Below are 22,143 nucleotides of genomic sequence, written 5' to 3'. Positions count from 1 at the left end.
CCCGCGGAGGGCGCTGCCATCGGCCGGAGTGATTTTGTATCCTACGTCCTCTGCAGAAGAAGAAAAAAAAGGGTCTGAAGAAAAGGCAACAAAAAAAGGTAGAAAGTATATATATATATAAAAGAAAAGAAAACAAGAAAAGAAAACCGAAGAGATTTCGACGTTGTCGCCACTGCCATCGCCAGCCGTAGGTTTGTATGAATTAAGCGAAGAAAAAGGAAAAAAAAAAAAGAAAACATACTATAAATCGTATAATGCCCCCAAACCATTCTGTCCATTCAACTCCAACTCTATAATATCCCAATTGACAATATCTCCATAGTCTCCACAACCCTCGCAGCGATAGTAGCCCGAACTGGACGCATCCGCCGCTTCACTGAGGAGAGCATAGTTGTTATTGACATCGTCGCACGAGGGAGGTCCGTCGTAAATCATTATGGCATTTTCCGTTCCTTGAGGTTGCCGCCGTTGTCGGTTGGCGTGATGTATTCGTCGTGCTGTTGGAAGATAACAAATAAAAAAGGAAGAGGAGAAGGTTAGTAAGTCCGGTTATGTTGGCTACCTGAGGTTTTCATGTGCTCGAATACAGACACACACGCATAAACGACTTACGTAGATGAAGAAAGTCTGCAGTTACTGTTGCAGTGAGGAGCAGAGAAGTTGCCGCGAGGGCTCGAATGAATGCAGTAAGCATGATTGTCGTGAAGTTGTTGATCACCGGTCGTTTCTTGTACGTTGACTGTCAAGGAGGAGGAGGATACCGATATATTGGCTGTCGACAAGGGATGGTATTGGTGTTATTGTTGTTGTTGATGATGATGATGATGATGAACAAGCAAGTAAGAGTGCTCACTGGCGATTCTTATATACATGTTCCATAAAAAGTGATCGTTCGATCTCACTGTGTGGCTTCATCCAGGAGGAGCAACGAAGCAACGGAGGAACGTTTTGTTGCATATGCTACTCGAGACCATCAATAGCCACGTACGTTGGGGATAGCTCATGGAGGAGGAGGAGGAGGAGGAGGCGGGATAGCGGTTCCGTAGTGACAGATGATCGATGCATCTGACAGTAGAGTCGTGAGCGAGTGATGAGGGATATAGATAATAGCCAAAGGCGAAAAACCACCAGACTTCACTATGAATCGACTACATACCTACATGACTGGCTGTAGGTAGGTCTCGAGTTGCGGGTATGTATGGCGGATGAGGAGGAGGAGGAGGAGGAGGAGGAGGAGGAGGAGGAGGAGGAGGAGGACATACTATATTGGAGGAGATTTGACAACTATAACTACCTAGGTACAGTCAGTTCATACCCAAACTATGTATATAATCAGAAGCAAGCAGCCAGCCCTCGGCGATAATAGTATTGTTGATCCCAGCTTCAAAAAAGGCAGGTACAGGTAACATTCATTTCCTTCTCTCTCCATCCATCCTCCCCCTCAAGCGGGATGCCATTGACGGATGAGGTACATGCAGAATGCATACCTAACGCTGCTGCCGAATCCTTCGTTTTGAAGTAAAAATTGTCTTTTTTATTGATATTCCCACTCGTTCCGCGCGAGAGAAACCAAAAGTGCGAGGACACGAGGACAAGATTGATGAACCGAGTGTTTCCACGTACCCGTCTTGGTGCGCAGATCCATGCCTGGAGATGATTTTCAAGAGTCTGCCGTATTTGGACTTTATGTCAGAGTGCTTTCATTTTTTTTTTGACTACCACAGTCCCGCGCCAAGCTCATGCCAAGAGAGCAAAGACTCGTCTTCAGAGCGAGGCCGAGGAGGCTTGACGAAGAACCTAAAGAGCAGATGCATTGGAAACATTCCCCCATTGGGATCCTTCGTCAGATGTACATAGGTACAGAAATATGAACAGTGGCACCCTCTCCCTTTCCCCCCTCCCCCCTCCGCCTACCCTTCCACACTCGCACGTGTATGCATCCGTTCTCTGTACAATTAATTTATTCTCAGGTTCCCTTCATCTTGCCCTGATCATTACCAAAAACAACCCCCCAAAGAATAGACAATAGTGCAAGTGTGACGCAGCACTTCTTCTACTTCCACACGCCTTCCTCTTGTGTAGCTCGTAAGCATCTCCAAGATGAAATGCTCCCAAAGCCAGTCTTTTCCAATTACATTAGGATTGATGGGGAGCTCTCAATGATAGCTCACTGCTCCCATTCTTGCACATTCGTCTGATGACAGAAGACCCCAACGACGCGTCTCAAACCGGCACTCGCGAGCCCGAAGCCCTTTCTACCCGCAATGCTACCAGTTCCCGACTTGCACTCGCGCTTCACATCCACCAAAGAGATCGACTCCATCATCTTCGCGCTGAGGCCCACCGTATCATCCAAGATCCCGATGCTACTGGAACTTTCCTCTCCACGAAAGCTGAGATTCAGCACTCGGTCCCGATCCGGACATATCCATGACGAGTTCCTCCTTCTCCTCATCAGACTGCGATACGTATTCTTCTTCCTGCCCCGACCGGCCGACTAGGCGCTCGCGCTCCGACGCTCGACTTTGCCCGCCTCACGTATAGCATTGATGAAGGCGTCCTCGGACTCGACCGGGAAGTTGCCTTGATTCACCCAACCAATAAGGTGCAAAACTTCCTCTCGCGATCCGTAGAGTTTGCTTTCGAGTTGTGAGAGAACAGCGACAGCAGCACGGACCAGAGCTTTGTCGCCTTCAAAGACAAAAATGTCCCAGATGCGTGCAACATATTCATGAGGAAGGTTGTATGCGAACAGACAGCGATAGATCGGATCCAGGAATTCCTCCGGTTTCAGGCCCAAAGCTGGCGATGTGAGGTGGTCGTGGAGTCGAGTGTACTTGTACCGCAGTGTCTGCAGTGTGAGTTCGTAGGTTCGTTGCATGGCGGCTTCATCGTGCACTAGGAAAGCCAAGGGCAAAGGTCTGTTAAGCATATTGGCCAGGAGGACGAATGCATCAGCAGCGGGCAGGGTCAGACATATATTCCCCGCGATGAGATGAATCCCATAAACATAGCCCACATCACTGCGATACAAAGTATACGCCTTGAGCACATCCGAGAGGTTCTTATGCAGTGGCGCCACCGCATTGTAGCACATGCGCGCGTCTGGAAGCGTATTCGGAACATCTCTGTCAATAGCTTCCAGCCATGCAGCCTCTCTGCAATTCGCCTTCTCCTCGGCGGGGATGTTTGCAATCTTGGCCTCCAGTGCGTGTGCTCTCGCAAGAGCTGCGTCGAAGCTCGCCGTGGAAAGCTCCAGCTCATTCCCGATTGCTCTGGACCACACCTCACCACGGTTGCTGGGAGTCACTCCTCGCCACCAGAGCTCTCTGGTTCGCGGCTCCTGCACGACTACATCCCAATTCGGGAGTACGTGCTGTTCCCAGATTCGTGCAATGCTCCCCTGCATTTCTTGCTTGTCCTCGCGATTTGTCTGCTCTTTCAAAGCGCGCTTTCTCTCAGATTCTGCAGCCCTCGCCATCATCTGCTGAAACTCCTTGAGATGCTTGCGCTCTTCTTTTTGATCTTTCGGAGGCAGCCATGACGGTCTCGTGCGACTCAGGACGGCCTCTTTTTCCTTGCTGATGGGAAGTGGATCAATCATGATATTGCCTCTCTGTATCGGGGGAAGTGTGGTGCTGGGAATGCTGGGGATCTCCAAAATTGTCGTTTGCAGTCTCGCCGGCTTGTTCGAACTTAGTCGCGGTGGACTGCTCGCAACGCTATTGGCGCCCGATGGTGTGGTAGATTTCTTGTCGAGCGACAAGCGCTCCGCATACTCCTCCAACTTTTGCGACAGCTCCCGGGCCTCCCGATTGAGATCCTCCGTCCATGACTTGCTCTTATACTGTCGACACCTCGAATCCAAGGGGAACGCTCCCACGGTACTGGAATGTTGCATCTTGGGACGATGGTGGAACTTGGGGGATCGAGGCATACCCGTCATGGACGACGGCGGAGCAGAGGGTCGTTTAGCGCCTTTCGGAATGTTTGCGGAGTGCATGTTCGCATATGGTCCCGGCCTTCGATTCGGACTAGGAGTCGCTGAGCGCATACTATTGGGCGTCAAGTTTGGCGATCGTGCTACGCTATAATGTCCCGGTAAAGGCGACACGGGCACATTCTCCAAGATGGCGTCGTCTGGCACGTCTTCGTCTTCATCATTGTACTCTGCTTCCAGTTCCTTGGTGCTCTTTCTGCGCGGCTGCCACGCCGGCTTTCTCGTGGCAGAGCCTTGCGATTCGTACGATGCCTTTGGTGTGGACGTGGCTAGTGTTTGCGGAGAGCCGAGCGGTGATTTAGGTGCATATAGCTTATTGGGACTGGGCGACCGCGAAAGAATGTGTTGAGGGTGCGGGCGCATGGACGGCGACGTGAGGGGACTCGAGACTGCGCGTTGCATCGTCCGTCCTTGGGGTAGATTGAGGCTCTGATCTTGCAGCACGCCCGAGACGGCTCCTTGCAGGGACGGATATTTGGACTGCTGGATGCCATTCGTCAATGGGCGGAGGGGGGGACTCGTGCCGCTGCGTCTTCGTGCAACAACGGCGCCGCCGGTTGCCAGTGCCCGCGGCGCCGGGCGCCTGAGCGTGGGTCTGGAATCCGGCGGCAGATTGTTGTCTTCTCGCCCATCACTGCCGCAGTCTTCCTCCAGCACGACTTCGTCAAAGTGGCCATGTTTGGAGAGTCCCCCATCCTGGCCGGCAGCGCAAATGTCGTCGTCTGAGTTGAGGGATGAGCTGCTCTTGGACGACTTGGAATAGGTCAAGTCGGGCGGAGAACCCGGCGTGCTGCTGCTCTCCTCGACGACACTCTCCACGCTGACACTGGCCAGCATGGCGTCGTCCACGATGGGCAGGCTGACACTGCGACCGAGTCCCCGCACCGCAACGCTCTGGGGCCGCGTGATCCCAGCCCCCTTCCCACACAACGAGTCTTGTGAGGATGTGGTGTCTATGAACAGGCTATCGTGTCTCGATGCGCGGCGGCGCTGTACAGTCGACTCGTTTGCGGTCAGGAGGGTGAGCGGCGCATGCTCCTGGTGGTCAGCCACGTCGAGGTGCGAGGAGGAGGGATACGTTTTGGCGTCGATGTGTATGATGAAGCCCGCACTGGCCAAGGGAGTTTGGTGGTCGTGACGACAATATACTGGATGAAGAATGGGAGAATTAATATCGTCGCTGTCGTTGCTATTGTCGTCGTCGTCGTCGTGGTGTATGTTGTTGTTGTTGTACTGGTGGTGGTTGTTGTTGTTCTTCCTGTTGAAGGGACCAGGGAGGGTATTCAGGGCAGCCATTTCCCTCGATTCTACCTTCTGGCGAATCCTGGTCGTCCCGCTTCCCAATCGATGAGTTGACCAATGAGAGATGGCGCGACAGTTCGCGCGTCGGCGGCGTCGCCTCGATCTACGACGCGGACTCGCTTGGTCGCGAGTCGAGATCAGGTTCGATGCTGGGATAGAAAGATGATGGCCTCAGGCCTGCTGGGCAGAACTCGGAGTTGAGTACATGTATCAAGTAAGGTATGTATGTAGTTATGTCGTTGAGGAGTCGTGGGGTCAGAAACAGGAGGGCAAAGAGGATGTCATATGTGTAATGTGCATTGAGGTATTACAGTACCTCCTAGAGCATGATTAGAACTTAAAGTCACTCGTCGTCGTCGTCGGCGCAGTCCATGGGCCAAGATGTGCGTTCAGAAACAGCAATATCCGGCAGCACTAGTTCTAGGCCGTCGCGACAGAGTGGGCCAATAGTCCTCCCTAGGCCCCAAGAAACAGGAGCAGAAGCAGCAAAACCGGACGGAGACGCAGAGCCGCCAAACAGCGTTGCAGGGCACGCCATGTGGACCCCTGCCGCGCTTTTCTTTCTTTCTTTTCTTTTCTTCTTAGACTGTGCCTTTTCACTATTACCTCCCTCCGTACCCCCTACCTCCTATGCGACTACTTGGCTGCCCGTGACTCCTCACTTCCGACATGTTCGCTGGTCGGCGTAGTGCGGCGCGAGTCGTGTGGACGGCAGTAATGGTCATCACCGAGAAGAGGGAGTTCTACTCGGAAGTACATCTTCTATTGCAAGAGCTACTCTGGGCCCACTGGAACTATCACCGTTGATCCATCACAGCATCGACGATGCAACTTGATGGAATGCATGGGGAGACTTGCACTAGTTTTCTGAGTTCACACATACACACTCTCTCTCCACTCCACTCCACTTTCTACAACTGGGAGACATGTTTATGTTGTTACTGGCCCGGTGCAGGACAGCGCTACCTGATTGCTCCCCATTGGAGACTCCCTCTGCACACTTATCGCCCAGCTGCACCGGAAAATGATATGATAGGTAAACTGAGGCGAGGTATATACCTTATGCTGTGTACCTCTTTCCTGGGCCGCACCCGCGCGGGCATGCATGTCACTCGCCAATCGTCATTCACATCAAAGTTCAGGGAGGTCCATGTATAGGTACTTGAGGTCGGTACAGTAGGAGGTAGGCACATTAAAACAGGTACAGTAGGAGGTAGGGTCCCTTTCCGGTTTCATCTCGCACGCACGCACCACGCACGCCGACACGACAGGCCAATCTCCGTCTCCGCCACGCGCAACTTGGGAATCTTGCATCTCTTCGTGTCTGTGATGAATGGCTTCTCCTACACCGCCACGCACCAGATCCCAGAGCCGCTGACCCACCATGATTCGACCAGGCTGCCATTCATCAATTGCATCAAATTGCATCAATACCCGAAGTTAATAACGATAATAAATCATCATCATCATCATGCCTGCCAGACACATGGCAAGTTCAGCCTCCATCAAACGGTCCCGTCACCGTCTTCACACCTGCCGTGCGGCGTGACGTGACCAACTCAATCTGTCTCACGCAGCAGATCCCTGATTAGAGGTTGTATTATTATTATTATTAGTTATTATTCTTCTTCTGCACCACAACACGCTCCAATCTCCGCTGTTGTCCTCGGACACCAGGGACGCCCAGTTGGGCATGTAACCACGCAAGCAGAACAGAATGTCGACTTTGTCGACGGCGAAAGACGTCGATGAATGCTGTGCATGCGAGCCTGCGGTTGGAAGAAGGCAAGATACCGTTGGTCAGCAAATGGGGGCGCTGTATGTAGGTATGTAGTGGAGCGAAGAGAACTTCCATGGTGTCACTGACCATCGCGTCTGTGCAGCCGTAATACAGCATTCATAAGGCATTACGTCTTTGCTCGTGACCTTGCGGCGCTTCGCGAGCACGTATGCGAGCTCGATCATGTCGTCGACCGCCTCTGTGTGTGTCCATCATCAGTGCCGAATCCTCACAATGGAAACGCCAAACAGACACAGCTATACGTACTGACAGCTAGCTTGCCTGGTGGCTGCTTTGCAATGGGGAGACTCTTGATGTAGTAATAGCTCTTCTGCGCAACCTCGACGAAGCTGTGGTAGAGGTTGGACAAGACCGTGTCCACGGAATTGTAGGAAGTGGAGAGCAACATAGCTCGCATCTGTAGTTTCAAAGCGCTGAGAACAGCGTGTTAGTGACATTTGCACTCATGACTGGCTGCGATGCTTACTTCAATAGCTTCCGATAGAATGTCTGGCCCGGCACTTTGGAGTGTTCGATAGCCACCGAATCGGCAACATCTGTACTCACACATTAGCATAAGGCATGTAGGTGGGCGAAATCAAAATTCTCGGAGCGCGTACTACTCTTTCGTCTTCTCTCGTGGTCCTTGCTCAGATCGAGCGTCCGCGTATGGATGGTGTTCCCACAATAAGGAAAGTCTTCATCAGTCAGTATCGGTATAGCTTTTCCGTCGAGATGCAGCTCAAAATTCGCTCGACTCTTCTCGAGCTTGACTTGTACTCCGTATTCCGGTATGCCAGCATGCATGGTCCGCAGGAATTTCTCTACAACACCTCGATCTGTGCTGATGACGAGAAAGTCGTCGATGAGCCTGAGCATAGTGCTGCTGCCATTTTCGTTGATGAAGCCAAGAAGCTTGTGCTCCATATCCGCGTAGAAGTAACTGCATAGCAAGCTGGACACGATCGAGCCTTGCGGAATGCCCATTTTCTGCCGATAGAGCCGTTTGCCGATCTGGATCATGTTGCATTCGATATGCTCTTCTAAAAGCCTGACGAGGCCTTGACGGCTCTCGCGCCTGGGAGCGAGCCCGTTGATGTATACCGCTCGCCGGCGTCCCGCGGATATATCTGTCGCGACTTCTTCCTGGAAGTCGAACTCCTTTCTCGTACAACTCGCTTTAGTCAGATACTTCCACGACGGTCTGGCACCGAATCCAGGCGTGTCCTTGCTGTGTGATCCAAGCAGCTTTGCTCGGGAATATCGTGATATTTGATACTCATCATTGTCGATGATTTCCCTGATGAGATCCATCAAGCGCTTCTGCGGAATGGTATCGAAACAAGCCTGTACATCTACCTTTGCGAAGTATAGAGGTTTGCCGAAGAGCCCTTGCTTATCTAGGGATGCTCGATACATCTGCAGGCGTGGAAAGATGTCGTCCACAGAAAACATAGCAGAGCCGAGATTGTGGCAAGGTCGTCCCTTTTCGTAATTCAGAACGCTGAATGCCGGTGTGAGAAGGCTGTTGATGCTTCTGCCAAGCACGACCTGTCCGTGCTGAGTCTTCTGCACTCGGCGACGCAAGTTGGTGATCGGTCGCATGCCAATCTCTTTGGGCACCAGGCGAACGTGACTGACGCCAAGGTATCGTTTGGTGTTAGTGCATGTAATACTTGGGACACTGCACTCCTCAAGCATCGATAACTTGAGCGATTCCATTGCCGGTTCGGACAATTCCTTCCACACATCATGCCTGAAATAGAAAATCTGGTTCCGCTGGGCGTTCGATTCCGTGACGTGAAAGTGGCTTCGTATCAGTGGTATAAGAAACGAATCAAACACATAGTATAGCAACTCTGCCATCAGCTGCCGCCTCTTGCCGGAATCGGAAGCACTCATATGAGTGCTCTGGCAGTGCTTCAGCGGCGTCAGCCAATCGATGTCGAGATTCATCTTCTGAAGCACATCATGCAGACTGATCGTCTCGTATCTACGGAGCCGGACAAAGCTGTCGATATTCGATAGCAGAGTGTGTGCGTTCTGCTTGCCGGTCTCCCCATGACCCCAAAACTCACTGGGAAACACTTTCGTCACTACTGCGCGGCAGAACGAGGACACCTGGGCCACGTTGAGAGCACGGTGAAGAGAGTGCTGGTCCTCAGGACCTGGCCCTGCCGGCTTGGAACAGTAGTGATTCAGCAAAGCATGATACGCACATCTCGCATGCCGCTTCCGCAGCCTTCGGACAAGGTCTTCTGCAGCTCCACGTAGTCGCTTTGGCAATGCTTTTGGCAGCCTGCTACCGACATTTGACATCGCGTGAGGCTTCTTCTGTCGGGCCCTACCGTCTACTTTCGAAATCTCCTGCTCCCGAACCGTGTAGTCCTGGAGAACCCGTGTCGTGTCCTTTCGATCGACATCCGACTGCAACACATTATGCAGCCCGAACTGCAGTGGGAACATGTACTTCATGACATGATGTGTTTCTCCACGATCTTCAGTATCGCAGTTTCGATTCAGCACATGAATCGGGTGCAAGCCACATCGCACCTTTCCGTTCGCGCTGAGCGTGGGCCGCGCATACAGCATGCGATGCCGCACGAAACGGATTTCTGTCAGTCCTCGCCAGGAGCGATGCGTGCTTTCGTGAGTTGTAGCGTCCAGCTTGTTGTAGGATGTATGATTGGTCTCAGGCTTCTCTTGAGCCCCTGACATGACAGGAAGATCATTCATCGGCACACCGCAAAGTTGCACATAATTGCTACTGCTGCCAGCGGGCGCGAAAATTCCGCAATCAATCAGTAAATCGCCCAGGATGCGCTCTGCTCCGCTACCCAACAGATGCGGCAGAGCACTCCAGGGATGAGACTTCAATGTTTCGACATTTTCGTGGGGGCCATTCGAATATATACCAGGGATGGAGGGCACTATCTCAGGCCCAGGGCCATTGTCGTGCGGGACGACGTATCTCTGATAATTTTGGCACAGGAGATGCTGTGGTCGTAGATTGTTGGCCTGCTTCCTAAACAGCATCCATACCACAAAGTCCACGATCTGGAATGGGTCAACTGGAGAGCGAAGATGATGAAAGTGGGCAAGAGAAGAACAGCCCTGCGTACCTCAGTCTGTTTAAACTTGCCTGGCGTAACTGAAGCAGCTGCGTCACTCTCCGATACCTGTTGCGTGAACAGAGAGATGTCGTCGTCGAGAAAACTGCTGTCGTCTACCTGAACGTGCTTGAAGCACCCAATGAGCGTGCTATCGAGTAAACTGACAACGCTACAATCGCAATCTGAAGCAGCGTCTCGCCCATATTGCTGAAGTCTCCTACGACGCTTTTTTGGCAACCGTGATGCGAGATATTGTCGCAGAGTCACGAGTTCAGGGTAGTATTTCTTCAGCAACGCGTGCGAAGGACGTTCGTTCAACTGCGCGTGAATTTTCTGTTTCTTCTTCGCAGCTGCTTCCGCTCTGTTTGGGCGCTTCCGCTTCATGGCATAGTTATGGAAAAGTTGTTGTTGCTGTTATTGGTGTTGTTGTCGTTGTTGTTGAGGCAGAACACGCGAGAAACGCGCAGTCACAATCCTTGCTGTAAATGCCAAGACTCATCTCAAACCTGCCGCGTCGTGAGATCATCATTGGCCACCATTACCTCCTAGGTAGACTACCTAGTAGAGTCATCACTTCAGTACAACCTGAAGGCGAAGACATCTCTGGCCGCCAAATACACCTAGTAGCATATAATCGATGCTTCGACGACTACCTTCATTATCGACATCAAGCATCACCAGAGCAAGAAGCATGTCAACACAAAAGCACATATTCGCCCCCGGCGGCACAAATGGCACCCTCCAAGCGGAGCAATACACCAAGGGCTCACTCGAAGAATCCCAGTTGGACGCAAACCCGTTCAAGCAATTCGATATCTGGTTCAAGCATGCCAACGAGTCCAAAGTCCATCAGCCAGAAACCGTCACGCTATCGACAGCTTCTTTGCCCTCGGGGAAAGTGTCCGCCCGGATGGTGTACCTCAAAGAAATGGACGATCGAGGCTTCGTGATTTACAGCAACTGGGGAACATCCCGTAAAGCTGCAGATATTGCCTCGAATCCTCACGCTGCTCTGACATTTTGGTGGCATGAACTCGAAAGACAAGTCCGCGTGGAAGGCACTGTCGAACGTCTCACTTCGGAGGAATCGCAGGTCTACTATGATACGAGGATTCGAGGCAGTCGGCTGGGTGCCTGGGCGAGTCAGCAGAGTTCGGTGCTGAAGGATCGCGAGGAGTTGGAGCAGCAGGTGAAGGACGTGGAAGCGAAGTTCCAGAATCAGGAGAAGTTTCCTGTGCCCGAATTTTGGGGTGGTTTGAGAGTCATGCCGGAGACCATGGAGTTTTGGCAGGGTAGACCTTCACGATTGCATGATCGCTTTCAGTATGTGAAGAATGATGGGGGTGAGTGGAAGGTACAGAGGTTGAGTCCTTAGACGTGCTATCGCAAGACGCATGATGCATCGTAGGTAATCTTACTACCTGTACTCAAGCTTACCTTATGAGCAAGTCTTTCCGCTGCGAGTAACCTCATCGTTCCAGTATCCGCAGGCGTGGCCTGCTCCAATGTCATTCGAGCCGCACGCCACACACTCCCCCAAGTAATTCATCAGCAGCCTCTCACGCAACTCTCATCAAATCGAAGTACTAACTTCACACGAGTTCTCGCGATACAAGTGTTTCAGAACGGAGAGCAGAAACAAGACACAACCATTGAAGACGTTCTGTGCATAGGTTCATTTTTGCAGTTCGGAGACTGCAATCAGCGTTATCGCTACTTCTGCTGCACACAAGGTAAAATGTTTTGCCATGTAATCAGATGGCCAACCAAATCAGTCCCCCAGAATGCGCCACGATGCTATCCAAGGGAGATGCCTTTTCAAGGCCTCGTTTTCCGTTATGTCTCAACTCCATTGACTACGCCTTCCCGCGCCGGGCTTTCGAAGGCTGCACCGATATAATGGTGGGTCGTGTCTCGTAATGGAAATCAGGCATGTCGTGTCGGTCGCTTCCTCCGCAGAGGGAAAGTGAACCGCGCTATCATTAGAATCGTCTTGACGCAAGAAGAAGTTGTATGAACGATGGTAGTGATGATCGTTTCACGCCCGATCTATGCATCAGATGCATTTTCCGATGCTTCGCTCGATGATTCCTCGTCAATCTTTGAAATTCGTTCTTGTTTAATTTCAGGGTTCGGGTCTTCCGACCATGCTTTCGAAGATGAAACGTCGTCGTCTGCCTCGATCTTTCTTCGCTTGCCCTTGGGTGCTGGATCGAGAGGTGTCCGACAGTATGTCACTGTTCTGGTCACGACATGTCGGACGTGGACTTTGCCGGATGGTCCGCCAATGTCGGCGGGAGGTTCGCGTGGAGAGAATGTTGCATTCCACGGTGCAGCGCTAAGAGGAGTTGAGCTATATGGTGACGGAACTGACTGCGCTGAGGCCAGAGAGGGTGAAAAGCAGGATGTTGGAATGTGCAGTCGGCGTGGCGTGCCAGCGGATCGTGGTGCTGGCTTGACAAAAGGTGATGGTGGGATGATCACACGAGGAGACTCTGGTCTCTTACTGCATACTGAAGCTGCACTGCTGCTTGCTACAGCACTCAGCTCGCTTGTACTTGAATCGCAAGACGTATTCCGAGACAACGTTGGCTGAGATGTGGGCGGGCTGACTGATGACTTTGGTCCAGGAATTTCCGAGCCGCTTTTATCAAGCGATCGATCGAAAGTCTTATCGCTGAAGCCGCATTTGGCACTGGTGCTCGAGGCCGGACTTTGGATCGCTGGTGTATAGTTTTTGAGAAAATCCAGGTAAGCTGAAGGTGGAGTGATGGGCGTTCGCAGTGCTTCGTCTCTCTTTGTGAATGCTGGAGTGCTGACCATGGGACTTGGTAGCTCCGAAGGGAAAGTGCTGGATCCTGGAGTTGGCAGCGATGCAGTGTCTAGTCTAGCGGGCCTCTTGTCGAAGCCAGCGGCAGCCATGGTCGCAGATGATGATGCAGTTGCCATGATTGGATGCCGTCGTTTGCGAGAGAAAGTGACCGAAGGATCAAATGAATGAATCGGCAACAACAACAGCGACGACGACGACGACGACACTTCAGACCTGTGGCAAGCTGTGTAAGCGGATGCCGGCGAAGAAGAAGTGCAGGCAGGCAGGCGGGCGGGCAGGCGGAGAGCGGAAGCGCGAGAAGAAGATGCCCTGGGGGGATTAAATCGAAGCAGTGAAAGGCTTACCTGATGGCCGCCGGTGTTGCAACGCACATTGCTGCTTGACCACAAAGGGACATGCGAGACAGACAGCTACTACAGCTGCTGCAGAAGCGCTCCTCAACTATTCTTGGTGCGGCGCCTACAGAGAGCATTCGTGTGTGTTTACTTCCACCTTGCAAGGGCCGTGAAGTCATGCAAGTGAAGTAGCAGAGGACCAATGAGAGAGTGTGCCAGCTGCTTGGGCGCTTCCTTAGCGTGCGAACCCTGTCTTATGATTTGCTGGAGACCAAGCGAGCGGCGGCGGAGCAAAGCGTAGAACGGGCGGCTATTTGAGTGTTTCTGTTGGCAGGTGCTGGACAACGATTGGTCGGTCCGCTGCTGGCCGGAGCGACAGTCAGTCCGTCGCAGCTGAAGCGAGGGCACAAGTGACCAGATGTGTCTGATGCCGATGCGGGCGGAGTGAGGTCGTGCGGAGAGAGAGAGAGAGTGTGTGTGTGTGTGTGAGTGTGCGTGTTTGTGGGTGTGTGGGTATGTGAGTGGGTTGGTGGGTGGCGCGGGTGATGGTGTACTGTAGGTACTGTAGTGTGGTAGGTATTATTTTTATTAGGGTTGTGTCGTTGTCGATGTCGTCCCGAGGGCAAGGAGAGTCGAGGGTGGTGGCGTAGCGAGAGGGCGAATGAGAGAGGGCGGAGTGCGGCTGGGATCCGACGACCAGGAAGCTTCAACGTTCCAAAGCCCCAAAGGGTGAAAAAGAAAAAGCTTCGGACGGGAGCGGGAGAGGGCCGGGAGCGGGAGCGTCGACGTGGACGTGGACGGGGACGTGGGCGTCGTGATGTGATCAGGGGAGGATGGAGGATGAGGCGCGGTCGGGTGTGATGTGTGATGGATGAACAATAACCTCAGGTCAGGTGCGGCACAGCAGCATGAGGTGTCTTTTATGCTGGTTGCAAGCGCCGTGCGGACACTCATCGTGAAGCACAACCACACAGCAACACAACAACAACACGGCAGCTGGGCGTCAAGCAGAGCGCATCCCACCTCACCATCAACGGATGCAGCAGTTGGCAGTGCGCTGTTGAGAAGAACTCGCCAGCGTGACGCTCAGGACGGGCAGTGAGGTAAGTTTAGGCAAGTGTTACTCTATCTGCGGGAGCCGCCCGCAGGCAGGCAGCCAGTAGTCTGCTGCTCGTCTGTAGCACACGCCCGCGACAACAGCCCGACGACACCTCTTTCGTGCTTCATGTGGCGCCTGCGGCCGAAGCCGCATCATGCGCCGCGCCTTTGGGGACTTGGTCGGAGCAAGCGCTCACTCGTGACGCTGGCGGGAGCATCTGTCCTACTCCGGGACTCTCACTCATCACAAAGTGGCCAATGGACGGGCCAGGGACCTCAGTCTTACATGCATACCACCAGGTACCTACCACTCCACATGGCGAACACGCTGCAGATCGACGCGCCCAGTGCTGAGGGCGAGAGTGAGGTGATGAATAGGTAAAGGTATCCCTGAGGTGTTCGGCACATCACCACTCACCTTCCTGGTTGTTATTGACACAAGTAGGTACCTGATTGATACAGTACATGGCGCGATTCGTAGCTGATCTGATGCACGCAGGATCGCTCCTGCTTTCGCCTGCTTTCTTTCCTTCGCTCCCCTGATAACGCTGCTCAATAAATGTCAAAAGATAAGCGCCGGTCACGCGCACCAGCAGCTATCACAATGTGTCACTGCTCACCTCATGGCCTCCAATACTTCCAAGCTTCCTCATCATGCTGTCCGCTGACCAACTCTTCGACCCCATCCCTCCCATCCGCAGTCAAGAATTTCTCCAGATCAATCTCTTCGTCATTGATCACTGCAGGATATAACACCCCAACTCCATCTCCACCCAATGTGGTCGCGTATTTCTGGAAACCTTCCACTTCCAAGTCGTGATATAATTGATCCATAGGCGCCAGCTTTCCATTCAAACCAGCGTATGCCGCGTCGCCATTGAGTTGTGCGCCACTGGCAGCTCTACTCCGCCGCCGGGGACTGTGCACGTCAGGTTTGAGAAGAGTAATCGCACACCCGCCACCCCCGGCGCCAGTGAGCTTTGTCCAACCCACTCCAGCTTGATCTACGAGATAGCGTAATCGTTCCAGTCGAGGATGGGAGACTCCAAGACTCGTGAGAAGGCCGTGGTTGATACTCATTAATTCTCCCAGATGAGCGATGCTCTCCGCGCTGTGAGGATCAAACTCCGCGCATGTGAGGCGTTCATAAACGGATCGCGTGATGGAATCGATGGCGTTGAGCGTATTCTCCACCACCATCGGATGCGTGGTCTTCAAATGTTGAACCTTGGCAACTTCCACGGCCGTCGACTTGGGTTGGCACGTATCCACCAGTAACAAAGGTAATTCCGGGAAATCTCGCAAGACCGTGACGGAAGGAGGTTTCGTATAGTCCTTTCGTTGGAATAGGACTGCGTGTCCATTTGTTGACACGGTATTGTCTACGCCCGAGGGATTTCCATGGATGAGCATTTCGCCTACAAACGCCCATCGATTGATTCGTTCGAGCTGCTTTTCTGCTTCGTCGCTTTGCTGATCGGGATGTGGGCCTGACAATGCACGAGACTGGATCAGCAGTGCTGCTGCGATGACTACTGACACTGAAGCGGAACTGCCTAGACCAGCACCAATGGGAATACAACTGCGCATGGCATAGATGCACCCGGGACTGCGTTCACTGCCTAAGCTCATGAAGAGGTACAAGAAAGCCGATGCGGCTGCCTGATGAATCTTCCTCTTTTCCGGCTCAATGGACGGAGATATGTCTTTGATGTGTGGCTGCATGATGCTCACCAGATCTTTATCCAGTGTTGTTACCAGATCGTAGTACTTTTTCTTCTTAGGCGCAAACTCTTTCCAGGGCAGGTCGGCTATTTGCCATGTGTGATTCAAATCGATGTCGGTGAATTGTAGTTTCACGAATCGTTGGCTTTTGGAGAGGGTAGTGACGAGAAGGTAGGATCGCAGGGAAATGGAGGCTGCAATGGCTGCCTTGCCATGCACGACCGCGTGTTCGCCATAGACGATAGTCTTGCCCGGGGCAGAGACGATGAAGGCGGGTGCGAGAGGATTGGAAGGATTTCGTGAATGTCGTATGGCCAAGTTCGCGCGAGAGCCATTGGAGAGATGCGGTGACGATGTCCTTGATGGAACGTCGTCGGCGGTGGAAGGCGCAGAAGGAGGGGAGTGGGTGGTGCCATTTGTCCCATGATTGCTGCCGTCGATACCGTTGGTGGAGCCATTGGCGGCGGCGGGGGCGGTCATTGGAGTAGTTTGCGCCATGCTGCTGCTGCCGCCGCGGAAGATGTCTTGCACGTGCAGTAAAGCAGTCTTGCGTCTGTCTCTGGTCACTGTCGCTGTCGCTGTCGCTGTCGCGGTCGCCGACGCCGTCGCCCTCCGTCGCTCCCAACCACCGTTACTGATACCGCATGTACTACGCTCGTCGGGTTGTGGTGAGAGTGAGGAGTGGCATGGAGATGCGGAGGGAGACTGGCAGCAGCGACAGTAGTGACGATCATCTATGGGTACCTGTTCGAAGTGGTTCGACTTTATTTGATTAGCTCCACTGCCCTGAGTATGACATCGAACGTTTGCTGCAGCACCACAACCACTTTCTGGGGACGCCATTTGTGCCACATCTGGCACGTGTCGTCGCGGTCGTCGTCGTCGTCGCTGTGGCTCATGCTCCTTCGCACGCTCGGGACGCTGGTTGCGCGCGTCATCGCCGTCAGCACCTGTCGGCGATGCGCTTGCGTGTCTGCGGAGCGCAATCAAGGCAAATGTCTTCTCCTCGCCATACGGGTGTCGCAGCAATAGCATCTTGGCTGGCCGCACGCGCTAGCTGGCTCGTCGATCATCCGGACGGGATGCGAGATGTATGCATGATGCAGGGTCGTGCCCGACAGACCAGCATCTCGACATGCCTTACCTATCGACATATCGACATCTCTTTGTCACGAGAACAACAATATGAACATGTACGATTCAACATCATGACACAACCCACACGTAGCTTGCGCTGTCTATACGGTTTGTCCCATCTGTGCGCTTTTCGCCCCGTCCGTCTGTCAAGTAGATACATGAAAGGTATGAAGCGATTGGGGGGTATTCAATCCATCGCTCCGCATGACAACAATCCCTCACTTTTGTCCAGAATCAATCATGCCACCGCCATCATCTTGTATGCCAGCCATCTCCGCACTCATCGCTTTGCGGACCCCCATCATCACAGTAGCAGTAGTAATAGTAATAGTAGTAGTAGTCATAGTAGTAGTAGTACATGTAAGCAGTTGCCTTCATTTCAGTCTCTCAATGGATTTTTGACTAGAGTCGTCTTAGCCAAGCGAAAGACAAACGCCCTCGATTCATAGTCATGCGTCTCAATGGTATTGGGTGATGTCCTCCCCTCCTCTCGATACATCAGCTCCATTTATGTTGCTTGAGCTGTAGCCATTGGGGGGCTATTATAATGTAAGTTGTTCACTGTGTAGTGACTGTTGTTTGTGCTCCGCTGCTGCTGCTGCTGCTGCTGATACGTCTCCATCACTCCATTGGACAGGGTGTTTCGACCGCCGTCTGTCCCCCTCAGTCGAAGGGACGACGTCGCTAGTCATGGATACGATCCTTGCTGCCGGGCCATGTCGCTACTGTAGCTTGCGTGGTTCGATAACTGTCCAAGCTGTCCCTTGAGAGATATGATCTCCTCCTGCATGCGACTGATGCGCAATTCGTATTCGTCCCCCATTCGACCGAGTCGTAGTTCCAGGGTGCGGACGTAACTCCATATGTCGTCCGGATTGGGATGCCCTTGGCCTGTGATGTCACGCATACTGCTTCCAGAGGACCTGCCATGACTAGACAAGCTTCCGGGTGTAGAGCCCATGGCTGTGGATGAATATGGTTGAGGATGCTGCATCATGTTAGAAGCAGTCGATTGCAAGCTATTACGCATCTGTGGTTGGCTGCCAAGAGGTGGGAGGATATTGTGCTGTGGCGCGACCTGGTGGTTCGAGTTCGGCAGGAATTGATTGTTGGGCTGTGGCGGTGACCGGACCCCAGTGCCGCGCCCAAAATGTTGTTGCTGGAACTGCGTCGTCAAGCTCGTAGACCGATTACGCCCGAGTTGAGCACTGTTATCGCCAACACTCAGACGATGCTGATCCGCGGGTTGACCTGGCGACAGCGGCTTAGGCGAAGAAGTCATCATCCCGGGTTCTGCAAACACTTGACCTGGTCCATAGTAGGAAGAGCTCACAGAGCCCCCAGCTGGACTGGGTTGGCCGGATATGTCGCGTGGCGATGTTGTACCGCCGGGGTGGACTACCTGTGGTGGACCCATGCTGCCTTGCATTTGACGCGGTGCAGGCGGATACGTGCTCGAGTGCTGTCGATACACCGACCTGTCAGAGTCCTGTGGTGTTTCCAGATGCTGCCTCTTGTTACTTTTGCGACGCCCATGTTCGTCCAGACCTTCGTCATCGTATTCCACACCGTCCATGCCCTCATCGTATCCATCTCCTTCTTCGTCGTCTGCCCCAAAGCTTGATCGCCGGCCAGCGCAACCGCCAGGGCCTTTGTTGTGTCGTGCCAGGGCATCGCCACGGGCAAACTTGCGGCCACATTTGTCGCACGTGTGAGGTCTTTCGCCCGTGTGTAGCTTGGTGTGGCGTTTGAGATCGTGTAGCCGTCGAAAGCGTGCTTGACAAGTTTGGCAAACGTACGGCTTTTCTTGGCTATGAGTGAGAAGGTGCGATTTGAGATTGTGATGTCGCGTGAAGTCGGTCGCGCAGTAAGGACATTTGTGTCGTTTATTCGTCGCCGGAGACTTGGGGCTGCCCTGTCTGAATCCAGAGCCGGGCAAAGTCATGCTTCGTGATGCAGCACCTTCCGGTCCTTCTGATGGAGGAGGCGGCCCCGGATACGACAAAGATATCGCCTTGTCGGTCGTCTGCTGTTGAACAGCGAGGCTGCCGTTTTGTGACGTGTAGCTGCTTCCCTCATTCATTTCCGCTGGCTCAGCCACAAAATTCGCGCCCGGAGGCTGTTCACTTGCAGTGGCGGTCATTGCATGGCCCGCATTGGAGCCTTCTACGGTCGAGCCAAAGCTGCCCAAGCTTACAGGACTGACTTCCGGTTCGTTTTCTGGTTGCGCATTACTATTAGGTATACTGAGTTTCTCGGCCACCTTGCGCAAAGGCGAACTCATCTTATCCGGAGCGGGCGCATCTGTGGGCTTGCTCATACCTCCAGTTCCTAACAGCTGCTGCATCGCGGCCACCCGTGGATTGGGACTCGTCTGTCGCGAACCCTCTGTCTGCTGCTGCTTCCGTCGTCTCATCTCAGCCATTGCCGCCGCGCCCGTCAGCGGCAACGGCGTCGACCGTGGCGAGAGATGCGCCTGGTCTGACTTGGGAGAGAGGCTCGTCCTTGGATCGGGCTTTTGGGAGATTGGGCGCAAGAGGGAGGGGTTTTCGAGCTCGTCGGGTATATTCGCGCCTGACGCTGCCGACGTCAATGTACGTGGCACGCCCGAGGTGGTGGCGGCGGCGGAGATTGGTGAGGATGTTGCTGCTGCTGCCATGTGTGCACGCGCGACTTCACAACGTCATGCCGTTCAAGATGATCTAGCGGCCGTTGTCAGTTTTCATTCTTGCTCATGTTCTTCAAGCAGCGTGGCAACGGCGGCCGCGATGCCACATTGACCAGTGCCCAGAGCAGTCCCAGCATGAGGCGACATGTTTGTGCTGATCGACAATGCTGGAGGGAAGCGGTATTGCATGTAGGGACGGGATGACCCACTGAGCAAAGGTAATGCGCGTACATCCGCCAAGGGCACGTTGGCACGTTGGCACGTCGTCGTCGCAGCACTGAGATGGGCTTCTCCAACAATATGCTCCGCTTGTACGATGTGGCTGTCGAGGAGTGCGTGGCGGAAGGTCCCGATGCTCTGGTCGTTGCGCAATGATTTCCTATATCCCTGGATTGATCCTATTTCAAATGGAATGCTATGCAGTGCGCAGGCCGTGTCTAACTGTAGACCGCGCCCCGAGACCAGGCCGAACCTTTAGCGCTCAGTCCCCAAAAGGGCTGATACAGAGCCAGCAGTTAGTGAGCACTGGATCAGTGAGGATCTCTCGAAGAACAGCCGTCCACGAGTCCTAGTCTCAGCCGCGTAGCTGTGTTCCTCAGTGGCGTCTGCTCAAAAAGCCGGGGACGTGGCGGAAGATCCGAGACCGCCGTATAGCGACGGGCGGCCTGAGTCGTGAGGTCGGCAGGCAGGCAGGCAAGCAGGTAGAAGTCCTTCGGCTGTACGCGCAAACCAGCTGGTGTTGTGGCCGTGATCGTGGTCGTAGTCGTGGTCGTGGGGATATGCAGAGGGAGAGTCACGACGTAGCAGGGCAGAAGGTGAACAGCGTCGGGCATCCTAGCCTACGTGAGGAAGAAAGGCTCAATTGAGAAGCAAGTGGGCTGCTGTCTTCTCATGGCAGAGGCGCAGCACATTCAGCCGAACCACCACTCGTCACCGGCCAAGCCCAACAAGCCCCAGAGCTTGTTGAACCACGCGCAGCCAGCCTCACGGATCGCCCTCATCATTCCCTATCTGGACGGACAAGCAGGCATTTCTAGAACTACATATGTACCATTTCGGAATAGAGAATTGCTCCGCCCATCACCCTCCCACACCCGTACTTGATCACTTCTCTCTACTACATTCATACACGGAGAAGAATGACATGTCCCTCGGCGGCGTTGCTCCCTCGATGACGCCGAAGACGACTGACAGCCAATGCCCTATCGAGGCAACGCAAGATCGACTTAGGCAGAATCCACCATGTCATTCATGCGTAGGTGCAACTACAATACTCGGCAATATCTCACTATTCAAGTTTGCAAGCGAGACGAATGGTTGTCCGTGGCGAGCACGACCAAGACATCCGGCCTTGCGATCCACTGCTCATCTTTCGTAGGAAGTGGAGGGAGGATTCCCGCTCGATCGGAACTTGTCTGCACATCGACACTGTGCCACCAATCATGGAGGTCCAAGAGTGTGGCGGATACGACGTCACGGTACAGACTAAATGAGTTCTACAGGGCAGCCTGAGTTTTGTAGTGGCTTTAAGCTCGTTCTGTTCTCTCCTCCCGAGTCCCCGACGCCTCCCTTCCTCCTTGGCCTTAACTAACCTTTTCTGCTACAGAACCGTACCGTACGTCCGGCGTACCTCCTAGGAGGTGGACGTGGAGGTGGACGTGGAGGTATGCCCGCCAACCTGACAACCACACGTTGTATCACCTTGGCTGCATACGCACGAAGCGAGACTTTTCTTAGAAATCTCGCCATCGCAGACGGCGACCGATCACATTCAAAGTTTCGCTGTTCCGGCGTCGAAGGTCGGACAACATCCTACACAGCTGCAAGCTGCAATGGGCGAGCAGGCATCGCGCGCCGAGTCTCGCGTGGATTCCACGTCATTGCGCCCGGCCGAGCGCGCCGAAAACAAGAAAGATACAGCACGGGCGACATGTATAACCAGCTTTGCTAGGGACGAAAAACATGCCAACCTGGACAGTGGACTGCTCTAAGTACTGTGGACGACTGAATTATTCGAATTACCAATCTAGCGATCCGATACCGCTCCTCTTGAGCCTAATACACGTCGATAGGTTGAGACGAGAACTGTTCGCCGCTGGTAGCTTACCTAACTTGCTTTCACCAGATCGTTCGAATACAGGTAGGAGGCCAG

General features: G+C 53.5%; 7 protein-coding genes across 7 annotated transcripts; 2 read left to right on the top strand and 5 right to left on the bottom strand.

The window, feature by feature from the left end:
* Nucleotides 1–240: 240 nt before the first annotated feature.
* SEPMUDRAFT_110606 (uncharacterized protein) lies at nucleotides 241–694 on the bottom strand (the record flags this gene model as incomplete). The annotated part of the gene is made up of 2 exons (XM_016900854.1): nucleotides 241–497; nucleotides 613–694. 2 exons carry the CDS (start codon nucleotides 692–694, stop codon nucleotides 241–243), a joined length of 339 nt encoding a protein of 112 aa, XP_016758346.1.
* Nucleotides 695–1,829: 1,135 nt separating this feature from the next.
* On the bottom strand, nucleotides 1,830–5,663 carry SEPMUDRAFT_151219 (uncharacterized protein). Its single transcript, XM_016906677.1, has one exon. The coding sequence runs from the start codon at nucleotides 5,294–5,296 to the stop codon at nucleotides 2,498–2,500; it is 2,799 nt and encodes a 932-aa protein (XP_016758345.1). The 5' UTR covers nucleotides 5,297–5,663; the 3' UTR covers nucleotides 1,830–2,497.
* A 5,168-nt stretch (nucleotides 5,664–10,831) lies between these two features.
* On the bottom strand, nucleotides 10,832–13,649 carry SEPMUDRAFT_151217 (uncharacterized protein). The gene is made up of 2 exons (XM_016906676.1): nucleotides 13,379–13,649; nucleotides 10,832–13,246 (listed from the first exon to the last, which is right to left on the bottom strand). The coding sequence occupies exon 2, from the start codon at nucleotides 13,142–13,144 to the stop codon at nucleotides 12,245–12,247; it is 900 nt and encodes a 299-aa protein (XP_016758343.1). The 5' UTR covers nucleotides 13,145–13,246; nucleotides 13,379–13,649; the 3' UTR covers nucleotides 10,832–12,244.
* Nucleotides 10,832–13,649, top strand: SEPMUDRAFT_158360 (pyridoxamine 5'-phosphate oxidase; the record flags this gene model as incomplete). The annotated part of the gene is made up of 2 exons (XM_016907788.1): nucleotides 10,832–13,246; nucleotides 13,379–13,649. A coding segment is annotated over one exon (739 nt), but the record flags the coding sequence as incomplete, so codon positions are not given.
* Nucleotides 13,650–15,082: 1,433 nt separating this feature from the next.
* On the bottom strand, nucleotides 15,083–17,667 carry SEPMUDRAFT_143953 (mevalonate kinase; the record flags this gene model as incomplete). Its single annotated transcript, XM_016903060.1, has 2 exons — nucleotides 15,083–16,544; nucleotides 17,546–17,667. The coding sequence occupies 2 exons, from the start codon at nucleotides 17,665–17,667 to the stop codon at nucleotides 15,083–15,085; spliced, it is 1,584 nt and encodes a 527-aa protein (XP_016758342.1).
* On the bottom strand, nucleotides 17,442–20,782 carry SEPMUDRAFT_127867 (uncharacterized protein). The gene is made up of 2 exons (XM_016902177.1): nucleotides 20,201–20,782; nucleotides 17,442–20,025 (listed from the first exon to the last, which is right to left on the bottom strand). The coding sequence occupies exon 2, from the start codon at nucleotides 19,980–19,982 to the stop codon at nucleotides 18,012–18,014; it is 1,971 nt and encodes a 656-aa protein (XP_016758341.1). The 5' UTR covers nucleotides 19,983–20,025; nucleotides 20,201–20,782; the 3' UTR covers nucleotides 17,442–18,011.
* Nucleotides 20,783–21,233: 451 nt separating this feature from the next.
* Nucleotides 21,234–21,982, top strand: SEPMUDRAFT_110599 (uncharacterized protein; the record flags this gene model as incomplete). Its single annotated transcript, XM_016900853.1, has 4 exons — nucleotides 21,234–21,246; nucleotides 21,297–21,469; nucleotides 21,598–21,655; nucleotides 21,714–21,982. The coding sequence occupies 4 exons, from the start codon at nucleotides 21,234–21,236 to the stop codon at nucleotides 21,980–21,982; spliced, it is 513 nt and encodes a 170-aa protein (XP_016758340.1).
* Nucleotides 21,983–22,143: the final 161 nt, after the last annotated feature.

The sequence above is a fragment of the Sphaerulina musiva genome (genome assembly GCF_000320565.1).
Source record: "Sphaerulina musiva SO2202 unplaced genomic scaffold SEPMUscaffold_9, whole genome shotgun sequence".
NCBI lineage: Eukaryota > Fungi > Ascomycota > Dothideomycetes > Mycosphaerellales > Mycosphaerellaceae > Sphaerulina > Sphaerulina musiva.
Note: the sequence above shows the minus strand (reverse complement) of the source record. Positions and strands in the feature narration are given on the sequence as shown.

Bases quoted from the DNA above. Each gene is read 5' to 3' on its own strand.
- SEPMUDRAFT_151217 (XM_016906676.1), bottom strand. From the start codon at position 13,144: ATGGCAACTGCATCATCATCTGCGACCATGGCTGCCGCTGGCTTCGAC.
- SEPMUDRAFT_151219 (XM_016906677.1), bottom strand. From the start codon at position 5,296: ATGGCTGCCCTGAATACCCTCCCTGGTCCCTTCAACAGGAAGAACAAC.
- SEPMUDRAFT_127867 (XM_016902177.1), bottom strand. From the start codon at position 19,982: ATGGCAGCAGCAGCAACATCCTCACCAATCTCCGCCGCCGCCACCACC.